Below are 23,350 nucleotides of genomic sequence, written 5' to 3' on the forward strand. Positions count from 1 at the left end.
AAATCCATCTGGGGCTCCCCTATGGGTGGTAGCGGCCCAAATACGTGGGCAATCGTCCACTACTTTCCCAGGTGTGCTAGCAAGAAGCTGGATCATGGGGCTGGCATTGTGGCGTAGTAGGTTAAGCCTCCACCTGCATCCCATATGGGTGCCGGTTCAAATTTGGGGTGTTCCAGTTCTGATCCAGTTCCCTGCCATTGCACCTGGAAAGAAATGGAAGATGGCCTAAGTTCTTGGGCCTCTGCACCCAAGTGGGAGAACCAGAAAAGCTTTGGGGTCCCAGCCTTGGCTTGCCCAACCGCAGCCATTGCGGCCATTTGGGGAGTGAACCAGTGGATGAAAGACTTATCTCTCCCTCTTCCTTTGTTAATCTGCCTTTCACATAAATAAAAAACAATTAAAAGAAAAAAAACTGGATTAGGCAGAGCAGCCAAGACTCGAACTGGCATTCTGATATGGGATATTGGTGTCATTATAAGCCATGGTTTAACCTGCTGTGCCACAATGCCAGCCCCAGACCCCTTTAGTTTTAATTTAAAAATAGCCCTCTGGGGCCAGCACTGTGGCATAGTGGGTAAAGTTGCCACCTGCAGCGCTGGCATCCCATTTGGGTGCCAGTTCAAGTCCTGGCTGTTCCATTTCTGATCCAGCTCTATAATATGGCCTGAGAAAGCAGTAGAAGATGGCCCAAGTCCTAGCGCCCCTAGGGTTCCAGTTTCAACTCTGTTCTTCATTACTGCTAATGCACATACTGGGAGTTAGCAGGTGATAGCTCAAGTATGTGGGTCCCTGACTCCCAGGGGGAAGACCCAGAGTTCTGGGATCATGGCTTTGGCTTGGCTTGCCCTTGGTTGAAGTGGGACATTCAGGGAGTAAACCAGCAGACAGAAGATCTCTGTCTCTCTTTCAAATAAATAAACAAGTAAAAAAATAATAACAGGTAGAGTTATTAAGTGTAACAAGGTTAGTACTGCACATGGCATAGTTTTTCCTACTATATTGTATCACCAAACCCACAGGAGATTCTGGAACTTCAGATCAGTAAGTTTTGTTACATTTTATAACTTCTGGATATAAAATAAATTTAAATCCAGTTCCTGGGGTTAAATTTTTTTTTAAATACGAAGGCTTCTTTTTAAAAAATTTTTTTGAAGTTTTTATTTATTTATTTGAGAGGCAGAGTTACAGACAGAGAAAGAGAGAGAGGTGTTCCATCTTCTGGTTCACTCCTCAAATGGCCACAATGACCAGAGCTGGGTTGATTTGGAGCCAGGAGCCAGGAGCCAGGAGCCAGTTCTAGATTTCCTACTCAGGTGTAGAGGTCCAAGCACTTGGGCCATCTTCCATTGCTTTCTCAGTCCATAGCAGAGAGCTGGATTGGAAGAGGAACAGCTGAGACACGAACTGGCATCCAAATGGAATGCCAGTGCCACAGGCAGAGGTGTAGCCTATAAGCCACGGTGCCAGCCTCTCCATGTTTAATTTTTGATAATCATTCCCCAAAATGATTAAGAGATAAAAAGGAATTATTTTTTGCCTTTAGAGTTAATAAAATGTAAAGAAGTTAGGAGATAACATCTCTTTTAGTGTAATGCAGCGATTATTTTTCTCATATTTAGAATCTAAGACGTACAAAGCAAACAAGCTGACAAATGCAGAATAAAACTATATGGAACACTATCAGGTGAGCCACAGATTCTAAAAGACAAAAAAAAAAATTATTCCTTTTTTCTAAAAGAATTATTTTATTTATTTGAAAGGCAGAATTGCAGAGAGAAAAGGAGAGATAGAGAGATCCTCCATCTGCTGGTTTACTCCCTAAATGGCAATGATGACCAGGGCTGGGACAGACCTAAGCCAGGAGCTAGGAGTTTTCATCCAGGTCTCCCATGTGGGTGCACTGGCCCAAGCGCTTGGGCCATCTTGTGCTGCATTCTTAGGAGCACTGACAGGGAGCTGAAATGAAGTGGAACAGGGACTTGAAATGGTGTCATATGTGATACTGGTGTTGCAGGTGGTGGCATTACCTGCTACACCACAACTTAGCCCCCAAGAACTTATTCCTCCAAAAAACTACCAAAAATTACATCTTTGCATGTACTTATGTCAGAATATTAATAAAATAGACTCCCAAAGGACTCATTTTTAGTAAACACTGCAACCTGATTATCAGAGTGTTGAGTAACTTTTTTGTATTTCTTAAAATGGCCAGCTCAGTCAGAAAATCTGAATCTTACCTTTAATTTATATACTTGGCCCTCACAGCAGTTATACTTGGATGATGTGGAATATGTTTCTTTTCTAATGTGCTGTACAACAAAAATATACCTGTTAAAATATACACTATTAAAACATGAAGCTATAGTGTCATTCACTGCCAATCAAGACATAAGGTAAATAGCAGTACAACGAGGGGGACAGGTGAATTTTTGTAGTCGTTAAAACATACTTTAAACTTTTAACTCTCTGGGGTGGGTGTATGGCCCAGTGGTCAAGAAACTGGTTTTGTCACATCACAGTGTTTGGATTTGATCCCTAATTCCAGCTTCATGCTGGAGCTGAGGCTGGGCCTCCCATTTAGGTGGCAGGGGCCCACGCATTTGAGCCATCTTGTACTACTTTTCCCAGGCCATTAGCAAGAAGCTGGATAAGAAGTAGAGCACCCATATGGGATGGTGTCACAGGTCGGGGCTTAATCTGCTAAGCCACAATGCTGGTCTCCTCCACTTGTTTATATTTCAAGAAATGTTTTCTTGAATGCACTGAATTATAAATTTCAAACATTTTTCTTCCTTAAAATATATTTTTGCTATAATGTTGCCTGTCTTCTACTGCTAATGTTTTCTTTTTAATCTTTTTAGTCTATTTTTATTGCATTTTGCTTAGTTTTCCTGTTGTATCCTTGTGTCCCCTATTGAGTTTTCTTCAGTATCTCTGTCACTGTGTTCTAATTTTACTAATTGGTTTGCTTTCTTCTTTGCTGGGTTCTTATAGTTCAAAGCTAGTGTCTTTTGGTTGTTGAGCTATCTTTTCTGACAGTTCTTACATTTCTACTTTACAATTTTTTTCTCTAGTGAATGCATAAATTGCTAAATACATTAAGGTTAAATTTTCATCTGATTTGTATTTGTCTGTGTTTGACTAATTAGTTTTTTTTTTTTTAAAGATTTATTTATTTGTTTGAAAGTCAGAGTTACACAGAGAGAGGAGAGGCAGAGAAAGAGAGAGAGCGAGAGAGAGAGAGGTCTTCCATCCGATGCTTCACTCCCTAATTGGCTGCAACGGCCGGAGCTGTGCTGATCCGAAGCCAGGAGCCAGGAGCTTCTTCCAGATCTCCCACACAGGTGCTGGGGCCCAAGGACTTAGGCCATCTTCTACTGCTTTCCCAGGCCATAGCAGGGAGCTGGATGGGAAGCGGAGCAGCTGGGTCTCAAACCGGTGCCCACATGGGATGCCAGTGCTTCAGGCCAGGGTGTTAACCTGCCGCACCACAGCACAGGCGCCTTGCTCATTTTTTTGACCTTAGTATCTCTGTAATATCAAGCCAGTTACTTTTAAATGACTTATTATACAATGAGCTGGATTTTGCTGGACAAGGTATTTGCAGAAAGTCTGAAGGTGCATGTTAGATGAAAGCACAGGCAATTTTATAGGCTTTAAAAATCAAAAGATTGTGTTACAGCACCTAAACTTACAAGGGCAGATTGCTTTACCCAAACACAGGTTTCTTTGTTCTTTAAACCAAATTATACCACAGATGGCTTCTGCTTTGGGCTGCTCCTTCAATTCCCATGAGGTTTATCATAAAAATACAAAGAACAAGGATTATGTTTTTATACCTCAAAAATAAGCCACTCATCTCTAGGAAGTGCAATTTTCTATCATATTCTAAGTTCTGCTACCACTGAGCATTCTTTTTTTTAAAGTTTATTTTTTCATTTACTTGAAAGGCAGAGCAACAGAGAGACTGAGAATAAAAGCAAGAGACATCTTCCATCCATTGGTTCACTCCCCAAATGCCTGCAATAGCCAAGGCTGGGCCAGGCTGAAGTCAGGAGCCAGAAATGCTGTCCAGGTGTTCCACATGGGTGGCGGGGGTCCAAGTACTTGAGTGACCTTACACTGCTTCCCAAAACACATTAGAGCAGGAAGTTGGACTGGAAGTGGAGCAGCCTGAACTGGATCCGGCACTTCAATATGAGATTTGAGCTTCCCAAGTGGATGCTGAACCCACTGTGCAGGATACCAGCCCACACTGAGCATTACTGACGTTCTATTTCTCATGCTTTCCCTCTTTCAGTGGCACTCTGCCAAATCTCAAATGCTTAAACAACCTATGCCTTTATTTTTTTTATTATCTGTCTTGTTAGTTTTCTTTCGTATGAGGTAGTCGTGTGGGTAGAAGTATGTGTTTTCTGGGGAAGTCAGGACGCAGATACTAGCTTACTCTTAATTATATTTAAAAAGCCTATATTCTTCATAAACATGTGAGTGTCTGTAATAAAAGGCAAGAAGTGTCTGTAGTCTGGTTTCCATATAGTGTACTTAGAGGGTGGTTATGTGTTGGCCAGAAGACAAAAGCATGTAGTCCCTCAAACAGATTTGTTTCTCACAAAAACTAATGAACTGGAATTCTGACTGCCTATGTTAATTCCTATTTGTTTGGTTAATGTGAATTTATTTGGAATTTACGCTCTATGTAAATGACTCTATACTTGCTCAGTTACTGGAACTAAAAGGCTGAGGTCTACTAGATGAATGGAATCAATCAAGTCAATATTATGGTTTGATTCATAATTTGTATGTAATATCAAGCAATTCCCAAAATATCACTTTGATCAGCTAAAAAATATTAGGCTTTGTTACAAAAATAAATTCTGCTCCAAGTAAAGAACAATAAATGTACTAGTAGTTAAATTATAGGATATTTCATTTAGCTCAAGTATTGTAATTTTTTCCTTCTCCATTATATTGTTTATGAACATCAACAAGTACATTAAGTATTCTTTTGGGTGTTTGAACTTTATAATTCCACTGAGGTTTTACTGGCGAAGTGGTTATATCAATGTATACTAGAGTCTTACATATGTTTAGAATGGCATGACCTCAACTTTTCCATTACCACTTTCTTCTGCTACACATTTAATAAGGTCATGTCCATGATACTTTATTTTAGAAACACATTACATCCCAAACGTGCACTCTTCATTTTAAATAGCAATAACAACTACAAGAAACATATATTGAGCCCTGACATTAATAAATATAACCTTTTTAAAGTTAAAAAAAAAATGTGGATGATCTAATTTCCCTTGTTCATATTGCTATCATTGCTTATGGCTTTATTTTTCTTTCAGATCAGAAAGCTAGTAAAAGGGATATTAAGATATGTGTTCAGTTATAAAAAATAAACACTTGGAAATTAATTCAAATGGTGTATGCTTGGAAGAACTGGAAGATAAAGTTCCTATACCCTATTAAAAAGTACTTTTGACCTGGGAAGTAAATTAGGTTCAGACTAAACAAATACTAGATTAACAAATCAGAATAAAACATAAAAATGAGTTAATCTTGGAATTAAACATTATCAAAAAGAATTTTAAAAACTGAAACAAGCAACAGAAACAGCAAGAATTTCATTACCTTCAGGTCGATACTGCGCAACAATTGTGACAGCTTGGCCGGCATTTTTCAATGCAGCTGCTGCTTGTTCATGACTGGCAGCTCTCAGGTCAACACTGTTTACCTGTAAATCAAAGCAAGCCTTAATATGAGAAAACAATCACTTTGATTTGAAATCTTAGCAGCTTTGAGAAGGCAGAGATTAAAAAAAACAAAATTAGTTGCAGTAACTTTGCCTTTAAAACATTGTCTGTCCTGACTTGTCAAAAATAAACTGCACACTGCTACGGCCTGGGAAAGAAGTGGAAGAGGCCCAGTCCTGGGGCCCCCGCACCTAGGTGGGAGACTCAGAGGAAGCTCCAGCCTTCTGATTTTGGATCTGTACAGCTCTGGCCATTGCAGCCAATTAGGGAATGAATCATCGGATGGAAGACCTCTCTCTCTGCCTCTCCTACTCTCTGTGTAACTCTGACTTTCAAATAAATAAATAAATCTTTTTTTTTTAAAAACTGCACAGTAAAACTATTACTCCAACCTTCATTTACTAAAAATACTCTGTTTAATGTCAAGTTAGCAAAACCAGAACATTCTCTCATAGAAGGTTGGCTATCAATCCATTAAGAAATGCACATAAAATTAGTAACCTGAAAAAAAACACAAGTATCACAATTTTGCACATTTCATTTTACTAGTAACTCATCACTGGGAAGGCGGCTGATTTTGTTTTAGAGCATCCATATACTTCAGGTTGCATTCTTATCCTACTGCTTGACTCAGCTCCCATTCTCCTTTGTCCTTTCACAAAATAAAGCTTTCCATCTTGCAGTATAACAGGAAAGCAATTACTTTTAAAATAGTTCAGATTGTAAAGACTGATTTAAAGACAGTCAAGATCTAGGAGATGAATTTTGAATAACAGGTCCTTTTTTGGTAAAATAATTACTGAGGTGACCAATTCTCCCCTAGAAGAATAAACAATTAAATTCTTATTTCTTGAAGGTTGCTGACAGTACATAACACAAAGTACACTATCTTAAGAGACTGTTCCTCTTCCATTAAGAGCTGGATTGGAATTGGAGCAGTCGTGACTCGAACTGGCGCCCACATGGGATGCCACCACTATAGGCCGGGTGGTTTTGCCTGCTATGCCACAGTGTTGACCCCACTAATCTATTTCTAACTGTATGGATTTGCTTATTCTATATATTTCAAATAAATGGGACATTAAAACATATGGCCACCTGTGCTATGCTTCTCCCCTTAGCATGTTTTCAAGGTTCCTCCCTGTAGCATATATCAGTACTTCATTCCTTATTAAGTCTGAATAATAGTCCATTGTATGTTTTCAGTTTTCAATATTAAATTTTTTAAAGACCTTTTTTCTAGATTTATCTGAAAGACAGAGTTACAGAGAGAGGTAGAGGCAGAGAGACTGCGTCTTCCATCTGCTGCTTCACTACCCAAATGGCCACAATGGTTGGAGCTGAGCCAATCCCAAGCAGGAGCTTCTACTGGGGCTCCTATGTGGGTGCAAGGGCCCAAGGGCTTGGGCCATCCTCTACTGCTTTCCCAGGCGCATTAGCAGGAGCTGGATCAGAAGTGGAGTAGCTGGGACTTGAACCTGAGCCCATTTGTGATTCCAGCACTGCAGGCCAGGGCTTTAACACACTGTACCACAGCGCCGGCTCTATTGTTATTAGATTTTTAAAAAAGATTTTTTATATACAAGATTACATCATCTGCAAAGTTTTCCTTTTTGATTATTTTTTCATACTTTGTGAGTCTTTTATTTATTTTGTTTTGCTTATGACCAGCAATATGGCTAGAAGCTTCAGAACAACTAATTAGAAGTGGGAAGAATACCCTCGACTTTAGAGGAAAAGCTTTAATATGTAATATTTAGAATGATTTTAGCTATTGGTTTTCCAGAGACAACCTTTATCAGACTGAGAAAGTTACCCTCTATTCCTAATTCATTGAATGTTCTTAATCATGAAAAGGTATTGGCTCATAGCAGTTGCTTTTTCTGTTTTTATTGAGATGATCATGTGGTTTACATTCTTTACTCTATGAAAGTGTTGTCTTTGGTTTTCTTATGTTGAACTAATCATGCATTCCTGGAATCAATTCCACTTCATGGTGGCTCATATCTTTTTTTTTTTTTTTAAATACAGATGGAACCACTCTGTTATTCAGTTGAGGATTTTTGTACCTATATTCATAAGGGATATTGATTTGTGGCTTTTTTCTTTTTTGTGATGCCTTTGGTGTGGGTATAAGGATAATATTGACCTCATACAATGAGTTGGGAAATATTCCTCATACTGCTTCTTTTTTTTAAAGGAAGAGTTTGTAAATGGTATGACAGAATCCAAGATTGAAGCTACCTGGCCTTGGGCTTTTGCTACTGTGAGAAGTTTCTGATTACAAATCCAATCTTACTTGTTATAGATGTAGGCAGATATTTTAAAAATGATTTATTTATTTGAAAGGGAGAGAGAGGAGACAAAGAGATGTTCCAGCTGCTGGTTCACTCCCCAAATGGCTGTGTTGGCCAGGTCTGGACCAGGTCAAAGCCAAGAGCCTGGAACTCCAGCCAGGTCTCTCACATCGGTGGCGTCCAAGTACGTGCACAATCCTCCACTATTTTTCCAAGGTACATTAGTGGGGAACTGGAGCTGAAATGCAGCAGCTGAGGATGAAACTGGTGCTCTGATATGTGTGCATCCCAGGCAGCAGCTGGATTTGCTATGTCACAACGTTAGTCTCATATTTTCCATTTTGTTTAAAAAAAAAAAAAAGTGCATTTATTTTCATCTACTTAAAAGCTGAGTGTGGGGACCGGCACTGTGGTGTAGTGGGTTAAGCCTCTGCCTGCAGTGCTGGCATCCCATATGGGAACTGGTTCTAGTCTTGGTTGCTCCTCTTTTGATCCAGCTCTCTGCTATGGTCTGGGAAAGTAGCAGAAGATGCCCGAGTGTTTGGGCCCCTGCACCTGTGTGGGAGACCCAGAAGAAGCTCCTGGCTCCTGGCTTCGGATTGGCCCAGCTACGGCTGTTGCAGGCGTTTGGGGAAGTGAATCAGTGGATGGAAGACCTCTCTCTGTGTCTATAACTCAACCTCTCAAATAAATAAATAAAATCTTAAAAAAAAAAAAAAAAGGTAACTCACAGAGACAGAAAGACATATACGTATCCTTTATCTGCTGGTGGTTGACTCCCCAGATACTTCCAACAGCCAGAGCTGGGCCAGATGGAAGCCAGGAGCCAAAAACTGCATGCAGCTCTCCCATGTGGATGCTAGGGGCCCAAGCACTTAGGCCATCATCTACTATCTCCCAGGATGCATTAGCAGGAATCTGGACTGTAAGTGAAATATGACAAACTAGCACTCTGATATGGGATAAAGGTTTCCCAAGTGGTGGCTTAACATGTTGTGCCACAATGCCTATGCCAGATTGCCTATTTTTTCTTGAGTCATTTTCAATAGTTCATCTTTCTAGAAATTTATCAAGAGAGACAGAGAGATCTTCCATCTGCTGGTTCACTTCTAAAATGGCTGCAACCAGTTGAAGCTGTTCAAAGCCAGGAGTCAGGAATGTCTTCTTGGCCTCCTGCCTGGGTGCAGGAGTCCAAGCACTTGGGCCATCTTCTGGAGCTTTCCCAGGCCATGAGCAGGGAGCTGGATCAGAAGTGGAGCAGCCAGAACTTGAGCCAGCATCAGTGGTGGCTTACCCCATTGAGCCACAGTGCTGGCCTTTTAATGGTAATTTTTATCTTAAGGTCTACATTGACATTGACATGGCTATTCTAAGTCTCTTTTGGTTACTATTTGGATAGTGAATCTTTTCTAATCTTTACTTCCAAACTACTTACTTGCAAGGTTTTTTTTTTTTTTTTTTTTAAGATTTATTTACTGGGGCTGGTACTGTAGTGCAGTGGGTAAAGCCTCTGCCTGCAGTGCCGGCATTCCATATGGGTACCAGTTCAAGTCTTGGATGCTCCAATTTATGATTCAGCTCTTTGCTATGGCTTGGGAAAGCAGTAGAGGATGGCCCAAGTGCTTGGGCCCTTGCACCTGCATGGGCTTCAGATCAGCCCAGCTTTGGCCGTTGCGGCCAGTTAGGGAGTGAACCAGAGGATGGAAGACCTCTCTCTGTCTCTGCCTCTCCTTCTCTCTCTTATAACTCAAATAAATAAATAAATCTTAAAAATTCAGTCTTTTTTTTTTTTTTTTCTTGAATAAACATTTCCTGGATTGCTGCAAGTTTTTGGTTAGTTTTCAGAGTTCTAAAAAGTTTATCCTGGCAATTTTGGCTACTTTTCTGTTTTTAAAGAGATTTGTTTTTCCTTGCTATTTTAGACCACTTTTTGATTACAAGACTCCAAGATTTTAAGTTTTAAATGAGTATCAACTATATTCTCCACTACAGTTGACATCAATAGAAAAAACAGTAATCTCATTTGTACAGTATTGAAAAATATGTTGTTCTACATATTTAATAGCTCTGGATTACAAAAGCTTCTCTATCACAATTAACTGCTGCAAGAGGAATTTTTATAAAAATCTATTATCAATTTCCTTGCTTTCTGAAATAACTCATTAAGAACATCAGTAAAAGGGTTTCTTTAGAACAGTTCTGAAAGTTTGGACTCAGGAGTAGCAATATCATTATCTCATGGAAATGTGTTAGAAGTACAAATATTCAGATCTCAACCCAGTCCCACTTAGTCAGAAACTTTAGGTATGAGGTTTAAGAATCTGTTTTTTAATCAGGACATCAGTTGATCATGATTAAAGCTGAACTTTATTATTTTTTTTTTCACAGATTTATTTATTTATGCGAGAGGCAGAGTTATAGACAGAGAAAAAGAAAAACAGAGAAGTCTTCATCCACTGGTTCACTCCTCAACGGCCACAACAGTAGTGCTGGGCCAATCCAAAGCCGGGAGCTTCTTCCAGGTTTCCCACGTGGGTGCTGGGGCCCAAGTACTTGGGCCATCTTCCACTGCCTTTCCAGGCCATTAGCAGGGAGCAGAATCAGAAGTGGAACAGCAGGGACTAGAACCGGTGCCCATATGGGATGCCAGCACTGCAGGCAGAGGCTTAACCAACTACGCCACAGAGACAGCCCCTAAAGCTGAACTTTTAAAAACTGCAAAATTCTAAGGCGCTTAAATGTGTTTGTTCTAGGACTTCATTTAGATTTCACTACCTTTTCTTTTTTTTTTTTCTCTTGTTCCTAAAGCTTTTTTCTTGTTTCTATCAGGGTATTTCCCTGGAGAAGCTAAGTAAGCATTACAATTTTAGATGATGCATAGCACACTGTCAGACATAATATTGCATACACTCACATTAGGGTGAGCAACTGCTCTGTACTGTCTAGGACATTAAGTTTTAAAATCAAGACTAAGGAGGTTTCCAGACATGGGATTTATAGTGCTAATACCAGGAAAGTTCTGGATGAACTTGGTTGTGCAGGTCTACCTATTACACTTCAGCATGTGTCAGTGACCCATTTAGAGTGATCCTACATAGACAATTAAAAAACATCTATTTTTGTTTTGAATTTCTCACGGCAAACTCTAAGCCAGCTGAAAATTTATTTTGACACAAGGTGTGAAGTGAGGCTCTAAGCTAATTTTATTCTCCTGAATAGCTAGTTTGTCCCAATAATATTTATTATTTAAAAAACATGCCTTTCTTACCATTAATTTGTCTTTGAAATATTATAACTTAAAAAGATTAAATAAAATGTACAAACTTGAACAGTTCAGCTAGAACAATTTTGACAACTGTACTTACCCATGAAACCACTCTCCCTAATGAGATATATACCTTTTCCATCTAGCAACACAACAACTACCATGCACTCTTATGCCTAGTCCCAGTCACTGGCAACTGCTTTCTGAACTCCATCACCATAATTCAGTGTTGCTTATTCATAATTATCAGGTAACTGGAACCATAGAGTATTTTTGTGGCATCTGTTTAATTTTAACACAGTATCTTTCAGTTACCTGTGTTGCTTCATGTTTTAGTTGTTCCTTTTTTGCTGAGTAGTACTATATTGTATAAATATACAATCTATTTGGCTATATTTCCTGTTAATGGGAACTTGGTTCATTTCTAGGTCTGGATTATTATGAATAAGGCTGTTAAAAATACTTACAGACTTATGCTTTCATTTTTTGTCTTGGGGAAACCCTGAATGGTAAGTGTAGATGTACCATTTCATTTACCTATCCATATTGAATGAGAGTTGCAACTGTATCACATTCTTACCAAATGAAGGTTTTTATTAATATTTTTAATCATGGCTTTAAAACAGCTATTTTTATTTAGGCATTTTTTATTGTTTAGTTGAAAGTTGTGACAAATGTGTAAGTTATCAGACACCACCACTATCACTACACTATCACCACTACATCACTCCTGTCTAAATTCCTTCAAATGCCTTTATTCACTGTGGTTTGTGTATTTCCCTGATGCCTAATGTTAAGCATCTTTTTATGTGTTTACTGGCTATTAATATACATTCTTTTGTGAAATATTTGTTTAAAACTTTTGTGCATTTTAAGTTACGTTACTCATTTTTTACATTGCTGTCTTACGGCAGACAGTTATATATTCTAATTACAAGTGTTTTGTTAGACATATGTACTGAGAAAATAAATTACTATGTATATGCAATGAGTACACACTCACATACATATTTACTATCATGTGGCTCACCTACTTGGTTTCTTAATGACATCTTTTTATGGTTAATGTTTTATAGTTAGTGTTTATTATCCAAGCAATATTTGCCTACCACAGGGTTGCAAAGATACTCTCCAATGTTTTCTTCTAGGAAGATTATGGATCTGGGTTTTACATTTAGATCTGTAACTGTGTTGGAATTAATTTTATGTCTGTAGTAGGAGTGGTTGAAGTCCACGTTTTAATATAGAGAAATCCAGTAGTCTAGCACCATGCTGCAAAAGATTTAACTTGGCCTTATTTAAGAAATATGTTGAACCCAGGTTCACTAAGATCTTCTGGTATGTTTTCTTCTAGAAGTTTAGTTCTATGACCCATTCAAAATGTTAATTTTTATATATTGTGTGAGGCAAGGAAAAGTTTCTTTTTTCCTCCTTTTTATACTTATTCTATCAATTACAGAAAAGGGTATGAAAACCTCCAAATGTATTATAGATTTTTCCATTTCCCTAGTTCTGATAATTTTCACTTCATGTATTTTGAGAAGGTTATTTGTGCTATACACTTACAATTGTTAGTCTTCTTCAGGAAATGATCCTTTAATCATAAATCTACCTATGATATATACCTATCTATAACGACACAGTCTATCTTAAATTCTACTTTGTCTCATATTACTATGAGGGTACTGAAAAGGTTCATGGAATATGTAATTAGAAGATAAGTATGGTTTGGTACAAGAAACTTGAAATCCAAACATGTTAGAGGTCTTCAAAAAGTTCATAAAAGTGTATATGATAACAAAGAACTATGAATGGTTTTAAAAACTGTTCTGTATTAAATAAACATCTTTTCATTTCATTCTTCCATGAATTTCTTGAAATAACAATTTACAATGGTTTTTGTCTATTTGGCTTGTGTGTCTTCTTCCTCTCTTTTACTTATAAAACACAAATATTTTTGTTTTTAAAGATTTATTTATTTATTTGAAGGGCAGAGTTACAGAATAATAGGCAGAGACAGAGTGATCTTCCATCTAGTAGTTCACTCCCTACATGGCCCCAACAGCAGGATCTGGTCTGAAGTCAGGAGCCAGGAACTTCTTCTGGGTCTCCCATGTGGGTGGCAGGGGCCGAAGAACTTGGCCATCCTCTGCTGCTTTAGCAAGGAGCTGATCAGAAGTGGAACAGTAGTTATGGGCAGTGGTTCTACCTGCTACACCACAATGCTGGACCTGACACATGAATCTTTCAAGTGAATGTATGATAAATAGTATGTAATTGGGTCTTGCTTTTTAGAACCAAGTTGACAATTTCTGTATTTTGACTTCAGGTTTTACTTTAATGTGGTTAAGATAGTTGGATTTCTTTCTTTTAAAAAAATTTTTTTTTTTTTTTTTTTTTTTTTACAGGCAGAGTTAGACAGTGAGAGAGAGAGAGACAGAAAGGTCTTCCTTTTGTTGGTTCACCTCCCAAATGGCTGCTACGGCTGGTGTGCTGTGGCCGGCGCTGCGCCGATCCAAAGCCCGGAGCCAGGTGCTTCCTCCCGGTCTTCCATGAGGGTGCAGGGCCCAAGCACTTGGGCCATCCTCCACTGCCTTCCCGGGCCATAGCAGAGAGCTGGACTGTAAGAGCAGCAACCGGGGCAGAATCCGGAGCCCCAACCAGGACTAGAACCTGGGATGCCGGCGCTACAGGCAGAGGATTAGCCTAGTGAGCCATGGTGCTGTACAATTTCCAGTCCAGCAGAGAGCTGGACTGGAAGAGGAGCAACCAGGACAGAATTCTCGCCCCAGGTGGAGGATTAGCCTAGTGAGCCACAGCGCTGGCCAAGACAGTTGGATTTCAATCTCACATATTGCCATGTACCTTCTGTTTCTCTTTTCCTGCATTTGTCTGTATCAAGTATGTATTCTTCAGTATTTCATTTACTCTACAGTATTAACTTTTTTAAATAAAGATTTATTTATTTCTTTGAAAGGTAGAGTTTCAGAGAGGCAGAGGCAGAGAGACAAAGACAGAGAGAGAGGTCTTCCATCCTCTAGTTAACTCCCCAAATGGCCACAATGGTGGGAACTGTGTCGATTCAAAGCCAGGAGCCAAGAGCTTCCTCCGGGTCCCCAACGTGGGTGCAGAGGCCCAAGTACCAGAGCAGGCTTCTGTTGTACTTATTCAAATAAATAAACCCTCAACAATAAATTAATAAAAAATAAACCCTCAACAATAGATTAGGCAGACAATACATTTAAGTATGAAGTAGTACACAAGTAACAGGCTTGACTTAAGAGATACACAGAGAACCTTGCAGTCAATAATAGAGAATATGGCGCAGGCCCTTGGCCTACAGGTTAAGATACTAGTTAGGACAACCGCATCTTATATTAGAGTGCCTGGGTCTGATTCCTGGCTCCAGCTTCTGATTTCAGTTTTCGGCTAATTAGACCCTGGGAAGCAGCAAGTAGTTGGGTTTTTATCACTCATGTGGTAGATCTCGCTTGAATACCCGATTCGAGACTTTGGTTCCCCAGCTGTCTCAGGCACTTGAGGAGTGACTCAGAGAATGGAAGTGCATTCTCTCTCTCTGCCTCTCAAATAAATACATTTAAAGAATAAAAAGTCTGGGACTGGTGCTGTGATGTAGTAGGTTAATCCTCTTGTATGTGGTACACATATACATGGGTGTATCCCACATGGGTGTCAGTTCTAGTCCCAGCTGCTCCTCTTCCGATTCAGCTTTCTGCTATGGCCTGGGAAAGCAGTAGAAGATAGCCCAAGCACTTGGACCCCTACACCCATTTGGGAGACCTGGAAAAAGATCCTGGCTCCTGGCTTCGGATTGGTTCAGCTCTGGCTGTGGCCATTTGGAGAGTGAACTAGCGAATTGAAGACCTTTCTCTGTCTCTCCCTCTTACTGTCTATAACTCTACCTCTCAAATAAATAACATCTTAAAAAAAAAGTCTGTCTTAAAATGATAATACATACTTCCTTTAAGTACATTTATAAAACTGACCCATTATTAAGAAAGTATTAAAGGAAAATTTATCTTATAGAACATAATTCTACAATTGAGTTGAACACAAAAAGGATATCCTTAAAACTTTAGTATATAAAAATAATCACTTTTAATAATTCATAGGTCACAGTTAAAAGAACAGAAACATTATTTTGATAAACATATCCTACCGATATAATACGATCTCCTTTTCTGAGCTCTCCACTTAGATCAGCAGGTCCTCCAGCCAAGATAAAGGAAATAAATATTCCTTCTCCATCTTCACCTCCTACAATGTTGAAACCAAGGCCTGTTGAGCCACGATGAAGAACAACTTTTCTAGGTTCCCTAAAAATTAAAAACATATTGAATGCTTTGGAAATTTTAAGACCCTGACATTCTATCACTGAGAATTCCCAACTGGTAATTCTTATGTTATCAAACTTTAAGGAAAGCTAAATATAAATTTAAAAGGCTTTTCAAAACTGTGGGGTAAAAAGCTTTCTTCTAAGCCTATAAATTAGGCTTAGAAATTTAAAAAATCTAATTTTCTATAAAAGCTTTCAGTGTCTTATAATAAACATAAAACTGAATCAAAAAACAATTTGGAAACTTAGAAAATAATAATATAAAGAGACAATCTGTAAATACATATAGTACTTTATTGCCTATAATCCAGTCACTGCCCTGACTTCTTAGATTTTTTAAAATGCAGTTATCCCTTCATCTTAGGTAGGTCCTTTCTCCAGTACCAAAAAGATAAATCATGAGTGAACTAACTTGTTCACTGCAATCCCATTCCTCTTAGCTAAGCTGAATATGTGACGCCATTCTGACTCTGAGAAATAAAGCGAAATTCTCTGTCATTTCCAAAGGAGAGACCTTAACAAGTATGTGCATTACATTACACCTGTCCCTTCAAAAAATCCCCACATATGAATGAACTTCTGATAAAATCCCTTTATTAGTCTGAACATATTACAATCATGAAAGTGAAACCAGAGCCATAATGTGTTAATAGTTGCTACAACAACCTTGAATGAATTACATGTCCCCAGGCTTTTTACATAAAATAATTAAAGATCTTTATTATTGCTCAAGCCTCTATTAGAGATTTAGTTAATGTTTTTTGTTAATTCTAAGATGTAATTTTTTTTTCTCACATATATTGTCTCTGAAACACATCTTCCCACTGGTAATTTTTCACCATTATTGGTAATTATACATAGCTGTGTGATCACCATTTACCTCTTCTGGTAAGACCATGAGAATACCAGCAGCACATTATTTTGAATTTGATGAAATACAGAATGTCAATTGTAATTATTCTCCCCTCCCCACAGAAACCTTATACTTAAGGAATACAAACTTCATGCTTTCCAAAAATTCAACTTTAGGAATATAGTAACTCTTCCCACCCACACTCTCACCACTCTTTCTCCTCCCTCTCCTAATCCCATTGTTATTTTTTACTAAGATCTATTTTCAATGAATCTTATACACAATTAACTCTATACTAAGTAAAGAGTTCAACACTTTGTATATGAAAAGAAAAAACTATTCTTCAACAGTCGGGACATGGGCTTTTCAAAGTCACTGCATCTTCAAGTGTTAATTTCACTTTGATAAATTATCTTTTAGATTATCTATTGGTTATCACAGAGCAAGGAGAACATATGGTATTTGCCCTTTTGGGACTGGCTTATTTCATTAAGTATGATATTTTCCAGTTTCATCCATTTTGTTGCAAACAGGATTTCATTTTTTTTAACCGCTGTGTAGTATTCCATGGTGTATATATCCCATAATTTATTTTTTTTTAAGATTTATTTATTTTATTTGAAAGGCAGAGTTACAGAGAGGCAGAGGCAGACTGGGGAGGGTGGTGGTGGAGACAAAGTCTTCCATCTGCTGGTTTGCTCTCCAAATGGCTGCAAACGCCACAGCTGGGCTGATCTGAGGCCAGGAACTTCTTTTGGGTCTCCCACATGGGTGCAGGGGCCTAAGGACTTGGGCCATCTTCTACAGGTTTTCCAGGCCTCAGCGAAGTATTGGATCGTAAGTGGAGCAGACATGACTTGAATCGGCACCCATAGGGGATGCCAGCACTGCAGGCAACAGCTTTACCCAGTATGCCACAGTGTCATCCCCCTCCCCCTTGATTTCTTTATCCTGTCTTCAGCTGACTGACATTTGGGTTGATTCCATATCTTAACTATTATGAATTTAACTGCAATAAACATGGGGGTACAGATTAATTCTTTCATATGCTGATTTCATATTCCTTGGGTAAATTCTCAGGAGTGGGATATCTGGGTCACATGGTAAGACCATACTCAGATTTTTGAGGTAACTCCATACTGTTCCACAGTGGCTGTATGTTTACATTCCCATCAACAGTGGATTAGGGTACCTTTTCCTCCATACCCTACCCAGAATTTGTTGTTTGTTGATTTCTGCATGAAAGCCATTCTAATGGGGCTGAGGTAAAACCTCATTGTGGTTTTGATTTGCTAGTGATCCTGAGCATTTTTGCATGTGTCTATTGGCCATGTGGATTTTCTCTTTTGAAAAATGTCTAAGTCCTTTGCCTATTTCTTAACTGGGTTGTTTGTATTGATGTTGTTGAGTTTTCTGATCTCTTCAAATATTCTAGTTATTAAACCTTTATCAACTGCATAGGTTGCAAATAATTTCTCTCATTCTGTCGGTTGCCTCTTCATTTTTCTGTTTCTTTTGCATTACAGAAGCTTCTCAACTTGATGTAACCCCATTTGTTAACTTTGGCTTTTACTTTTTTTTTTTTTAAACAGGCAGAGTTAGACAGTGAGAGAGAGAGAGACAGAGAGAAAGGTGTTCCTTTTCTTTTTTTCCATTGGTTCACCCCTCAAGTGGCCGCTACGGCTGGCACATTGCGCCGATCCAAAGCCAGGAGCCAGGTGCTTCTTCCCGGTCTCCCATGTGGGTGCAGGGCCCAAGGACCTGGGCCATCCTCCACTGTCTTCCCAGGCCATAGCAGAGAGCTGGACTGTAAGAGCAGCAACCGGGACAGAATCCGGAGCCCCAACCAGGACTAGAACCTGGGATGCCGGCGCTACAGGCAGAGGATTAGCCTAGTGAGCCATGGTGCTGTACAATTTTGGCTTTGACTGCGTGTGAGTCTGGGGTCTTTTCCAAGAACTCTTGGGGCTAGTGCTGTTGGCACAGCAGGTAAAGCCACTGCTTGCAGTGCCGGCATCTCATATGGGAGCCAGTTCAAGTACCAGCTGCTCCACTTCCCATCCAGCTCTCTGCTATGGCCTGGGAAAGCAGTGGAAGATGGCCTAAATCCTTGGGCCCCTGCACCCATGTGGGAGACCTGGAAGAAACTCTGGCTCCTGGCTTCAGATCAGCGCAGCTCTGGCCTTTGCCGCTATCTAGGGAGTGAACCAGCAGATGGAAGACCTTTCTCTCGTTCTGTGTAACTCTTTCAGGTAAAATAAATCTTAAAAAAAAAAACAAAAACAAAAACAAAACAACAACAACAACAACTCTGCCCGTGCCAATCTCTTGCAGGGTTTCCCAATGTTCTCTAATAATTTGATGGTACTTTTTTGAGTGGATTTTTGTGTAAGGTGTAAGGTAGGGGTCTTGCTTCATCCTTCTGTATGTGGAGATTCAGTTTTCCCAGCAAAGAGACTGTCTTGCTCCAGGGATTGATTTTAGCTCAATCCTTGTCAAAGTTAAGTTGGTTGTAGATGTGTGGGTTGATTTCTGGCATTTCTATTCTGCTCCATTGGTTTACTATTTGTGTAGCAGGCTGTTTTGATTATAACTGCCTTGTGGTATGTCTTGAAATCTGGTATTGTGACGCCTCCAGCTTTGTTTTTGTTGTGTAAGACTGCTTTAGCTATTCAGGGTCTCTTGTGCTTCCACAAGAACTTCAGTATAATTTTTTCTATATCTGAGAAGAATGTCCTTGGGACTCCAATTGATATCGTATTGAATCTGTAAATTGCTTTTGGTAGTATGGACATTGTAATGATACTGATTATTCCAATCTATGAACATGGCAGATTTTTCCTTTTTTTTTTTTTTGGTGTGTTCTTCTTTAATGCTTTGATATTTTCATCATACAGATCTTTGACATCCTTGGTTAAATTTACTGAGGTATTTGATTTTTTAATGTAGCTACTGTGAAAGGGATTGATCTTAGAAGTTCTTTTTCAGCCATGGCACTGCCTGTGTATACAAAGGCTACTGATTTTCATGTGTTCATTTTATATCCTGCTATATACTGAATTCTTTTATGATTTCCAATAGTCTCTTAGTGAGTCTTTTGGATTCCCTATATACAGCATCATGTCATCTGCAAATGAGGATAGTTTGAGTTCCTCCTCCTAATTTGTATCCCTTTGATTTATTTTTCTTGCCTAATGGCTCTGGCTAAAACTTCCAGGACTATACTGAATAGCAATGGTGAGAGCGGGCACCCATGTCTGGTTCCAGGATCTCTGTGGGAATGCTTCCATCTTTTCCTCATTCAATAGGATGCTGACCATGAGTTTGTCATAAATTGCCTTGACTGTGTTGAGGAATGTTCCTTCTGTACCCAATTTGCTCAAAGTTTTCATCATGAAAGGGTACTGTATTTTATCAAATGCTTCCTTTGCCATCTATTGAGAGAGTCATATGGTTTTGTTCTTCAGTTTGTTAATGTGATGTATCACATTGACTGATTTGTATACCAGGGATAAATCCAACTTGGTTCAAGTGAATGCTCATTGTGATATGTTATTGGATTTAATTGGCTAGTATTTTGTTGAGGATTTTTCCATCTACATTTATCAGGGAAATTGGTCTATAGTTCTCTTTCTCTGTTATACCTTTTTTAGGTTTAGGAATTAAGATGATGCTGGCTTTATAAGAGTTTGGAAGGATTCCCTCCCTTTCAACTGTTTTGAACAGCTTGAGAATAATTGGAGCTAGTTCTTTAAATGTCTGGTAGAATTCAGCTGTGAAGTCATCTGGTCCTAGGCTTCTCTTTGCTGGGAGGGTCCTTAATACTGATTCAACTTCTGTCTTGGTTATTGGTCTGTTTAGGTTTTCTATGTCTTCATGGCTCAATTTAAGTAGGTTATATGTGTCCAAGAATCTATCCATTTCTTCTAGGCTTCCCGATTTGTTGTTATAAAGCTCTTTGTAGTAATTTCTGATGATTCTTTTTATTTCTGTGGTGTCACTACATTCCCTTTTTCATCTCTAATTTTAGTGACTTGGACCAATGGTGTTGTTTTATTTATTTATTTTATTTCGAAAAAACCCAGCTCTTTGTTTTGCCGATCTTCTGTACTTTTTTTGTTTCAATTTTATTTCTTCTTTAATTTTAGTTATTTTTTTTTCTCCTACCAGTTTTAGGTTTGGTTTGTTGTTGTTTTTCTAGGTCCTTGAAATGTACTGACAGCTCATTTATTTGGGGCCTTTCCAATTTTTTAATGTAGCACCAACTGCTATAAACTTTCCTCTTGACACTGCTTTTGCTATATCCCCTAAGTTTGGATATATTGTACTGTCATCTTCATTTGTTTCCAGAAACTTTTTATTTCTCTTTTGATTTCTTCAACGATCCACTGTTTGTTCAAGAGCATGTTGTTCAGTCTCCATGTGTTTGCCTATGTTCTAGAGATTCCCGAGTTACTGACTTCCAGCTTTATTCCATAGAGATCAGAGAAGATGCACAGCATGACTTCAATTGCTTTGAATTTGCTGAGACCTGCTGTATGGCCTAGCATGTTGTGTATCTTAAAGGAAGTTCCATGTACTGGTGAGAAGAATGTGTATTCTGCAACTGAAGGTTGAAAAGTTCTGTGGACATTTGGTCTATTGTGTCGATGAACTTTTTTGTTTGTTTCCTTGCTGATTTTCTGTCTGGTTGATCTGTCCATTGCTGAAAGTAAGGTACCAAAGTCTCCCATTACTATTGTATTGGAGTCTATGTCTCCCTTTAGATCCATTAACATTTCTTTTAAATAGCCAGGTGCCCTTTAATTAGGTACATGTACATTTACAATAGTCACTCATTCCTGTCGAATAAATCTCTTAATCATCACATAATGCCCTCCTTTCTCTCTTTTAACAATTTTGGGTTAAAGTCTATTTTGTCTTTTATTAGGATTGCTACAACAGCTCTTTTATGGTTTCTGTTAGCATGGAATATCTTTTTCTATCCTTTCACTTTCAGTCTGCATGTACCTTTGTTGGCGAGATGTGTTTCTTGTAGGCAGCAAATAGATGGGTCTTGTTTTTCAATCCATTCAGCCATTCTGTATCTTTTAACTGGAGAGTTGAGGCTATTTACATTCAATGTGACTATTGATAACTAACAACTTGGCCCTGCTATTTTTCCATAAATATTCCTATTGTTTACTTTGGATTTCCTTTGTACTTTTACTGGGAGATTTTTTGCCTTTACCTTCTTTTGTAGTGATGATGGTATTTCTGTGTTTCTGGGTATAGCACATCTTGAAGCATCTTTTGTTAAGGTTGGATGAATGGCAACAAATTCTTTCAATTTCTGTATGTGATGGAAGGTCTTTCTTTCACCTTCAATCATAAATGAAAGCTTTGCAGGGCACAGTATTCTGGGTTGACAGTTTTTTTCTCTTAAGATTTGGAATATATCTTGCCATTCTTTCCTAGCCTGTAGAGTTTGATGAGAAGTCAGCTGTAAGTCTTACTAGCAAAGAAAATAAGTGGCACTCCTATTCCAGGAAATTTCCCCTTATTCTTAGAACTCTTTTATTCCTACCCATCATTACAAGACAAAGATAAAGGAAAAACTTCTTCAGACACTCTGGGCAGATACTCTGGACCTACGCCTGCCCACTATCCCAGATATAAAGTTTGCTTGCTTGCTCTATTCAATCTTAATCCATCCTAGAATTCTTTCCTGTGGTAGTGTCAAAAACCTGGACATAGCTTCAGCTAACACTTCCTTCATAAGTAGCCTGTGTCAAGTACTTAGGTGAAGTGATCAAAAATGACTAACACAAAGGTAGACCTGTTGTGTAATACTTCAAATTAAAATAAAGATCAGTCTAGGAGCACCTCTTAAACTAACAGCCTTGAAAATTCTTAATACCAACAAATAATTCTTCCTGCTAATTTTCATTCCAACACAACTACTGAGAATCAATTAGGATTCCAACTTTGTTAATTCTTTAAGAAGGGAACAAAATACATCATTATCTGTCTTTATAGAGATCATTATCTACTAGAGTCAGGAGTCTGACAAGGATAATTATAATGATTACAATTACAAAAGTTCAAAAATAATAATGCAAATAATAATGCAGTTAGACCTAAATTATTTTTTCATTGTTTTTTCCCCCACCTTATTAGAATTCTTTGGGACTAAAAAAGGTTAATCTACAAACTTTTGTGAAGTTACTATCATTATTTAAAGGAAAACTTAGGTGTCAAGATACCAAGAATATATATCAAAGAAAATATTACTTGTTGAATTCTGAATATGAATAACTGCCATAGTATAGTATTTTATGGTATGCATTAAATAAAAATTATATAAACAATTAGTTTAAAATATATAAGTACATACTTATGTTGGTGTTACCATACTAATTTATAAGACAATTTACCAAGCTTAAAGAAAAAAGTCACTATGAGAAAAAGAGCAGTAATTTATTTATAATACAAACTTTTCTATATTTTAGGCTCTTGAGTGAATCTGCCATTGAAAAAAATTCAGGATTACATTTGATAACTGTCAATCAACCCATTTTAGTCTTAAAAATTCTAACTACCTTATGTGGCTAATTAAAATTTCATTTAATAGTTAACTTCATGAAAGATGAATGAAGGGCCAGCACTGTGGTGCAATGGGTAAAGCTGTTGCCTGCAATGCCAGCATCTTAAATGGATGTCAGTTTGAGTCTCAGCTGCTCTACTTTTGGATCCAGCTCCCTGCTAATGCTCTTTGGGAAAATAGCAGAAGATGCACCAAGTATTTGGGCCTCTGCACCCATGTAGGAGACC

The 23,350-nt window shown here is 38.4% G+C and overlaps 1 protein-coding gene across 13 annotated transcripts in view; it reads right to left on the bottom strand.

Annotated features, from left to right (window-relative positions):
• Positions 1-23,350, bottom strand: part of DLG1 (discs large MAGUK scaffold protein 1) — a 243,260-nt gene that overhangs the window by 49,359 nt on the left and 170,551 nt on the right. For all 13 annotated transcript variants that reach the window (XM_062209736.1, XM_062209726.1, XM_062209746.1 and 10 more), the window contains 2 exons: positions 15,508-15,664; positions 5,644-5,746 (listed from right to left, as the gene is read on the bottom strand). In XM_062209736.1, coding sequence (XP_062065720.1) covers positions 5,644-5,746; positions 15,508-15,664 — 260 coding nt within the window. The remainder of the gene's footprint in view (positions 1-5,643; positions 5,747-15,507; positions 15,665-23,350) is intronic.

This window comes from Lepus europaeus, chromosome 2 (genome assembly GCF_033115175.1).
Source record: "Lepus europaeus isolate LE1 chromosome 2, mLepTim1.pri, whole genome shotgun sequence".
NCBI lineage: Eukaryota > Metazoa > Chordata > Mammalia > Lagomorpha > Leporidae > Lepus > Lepus europaeus.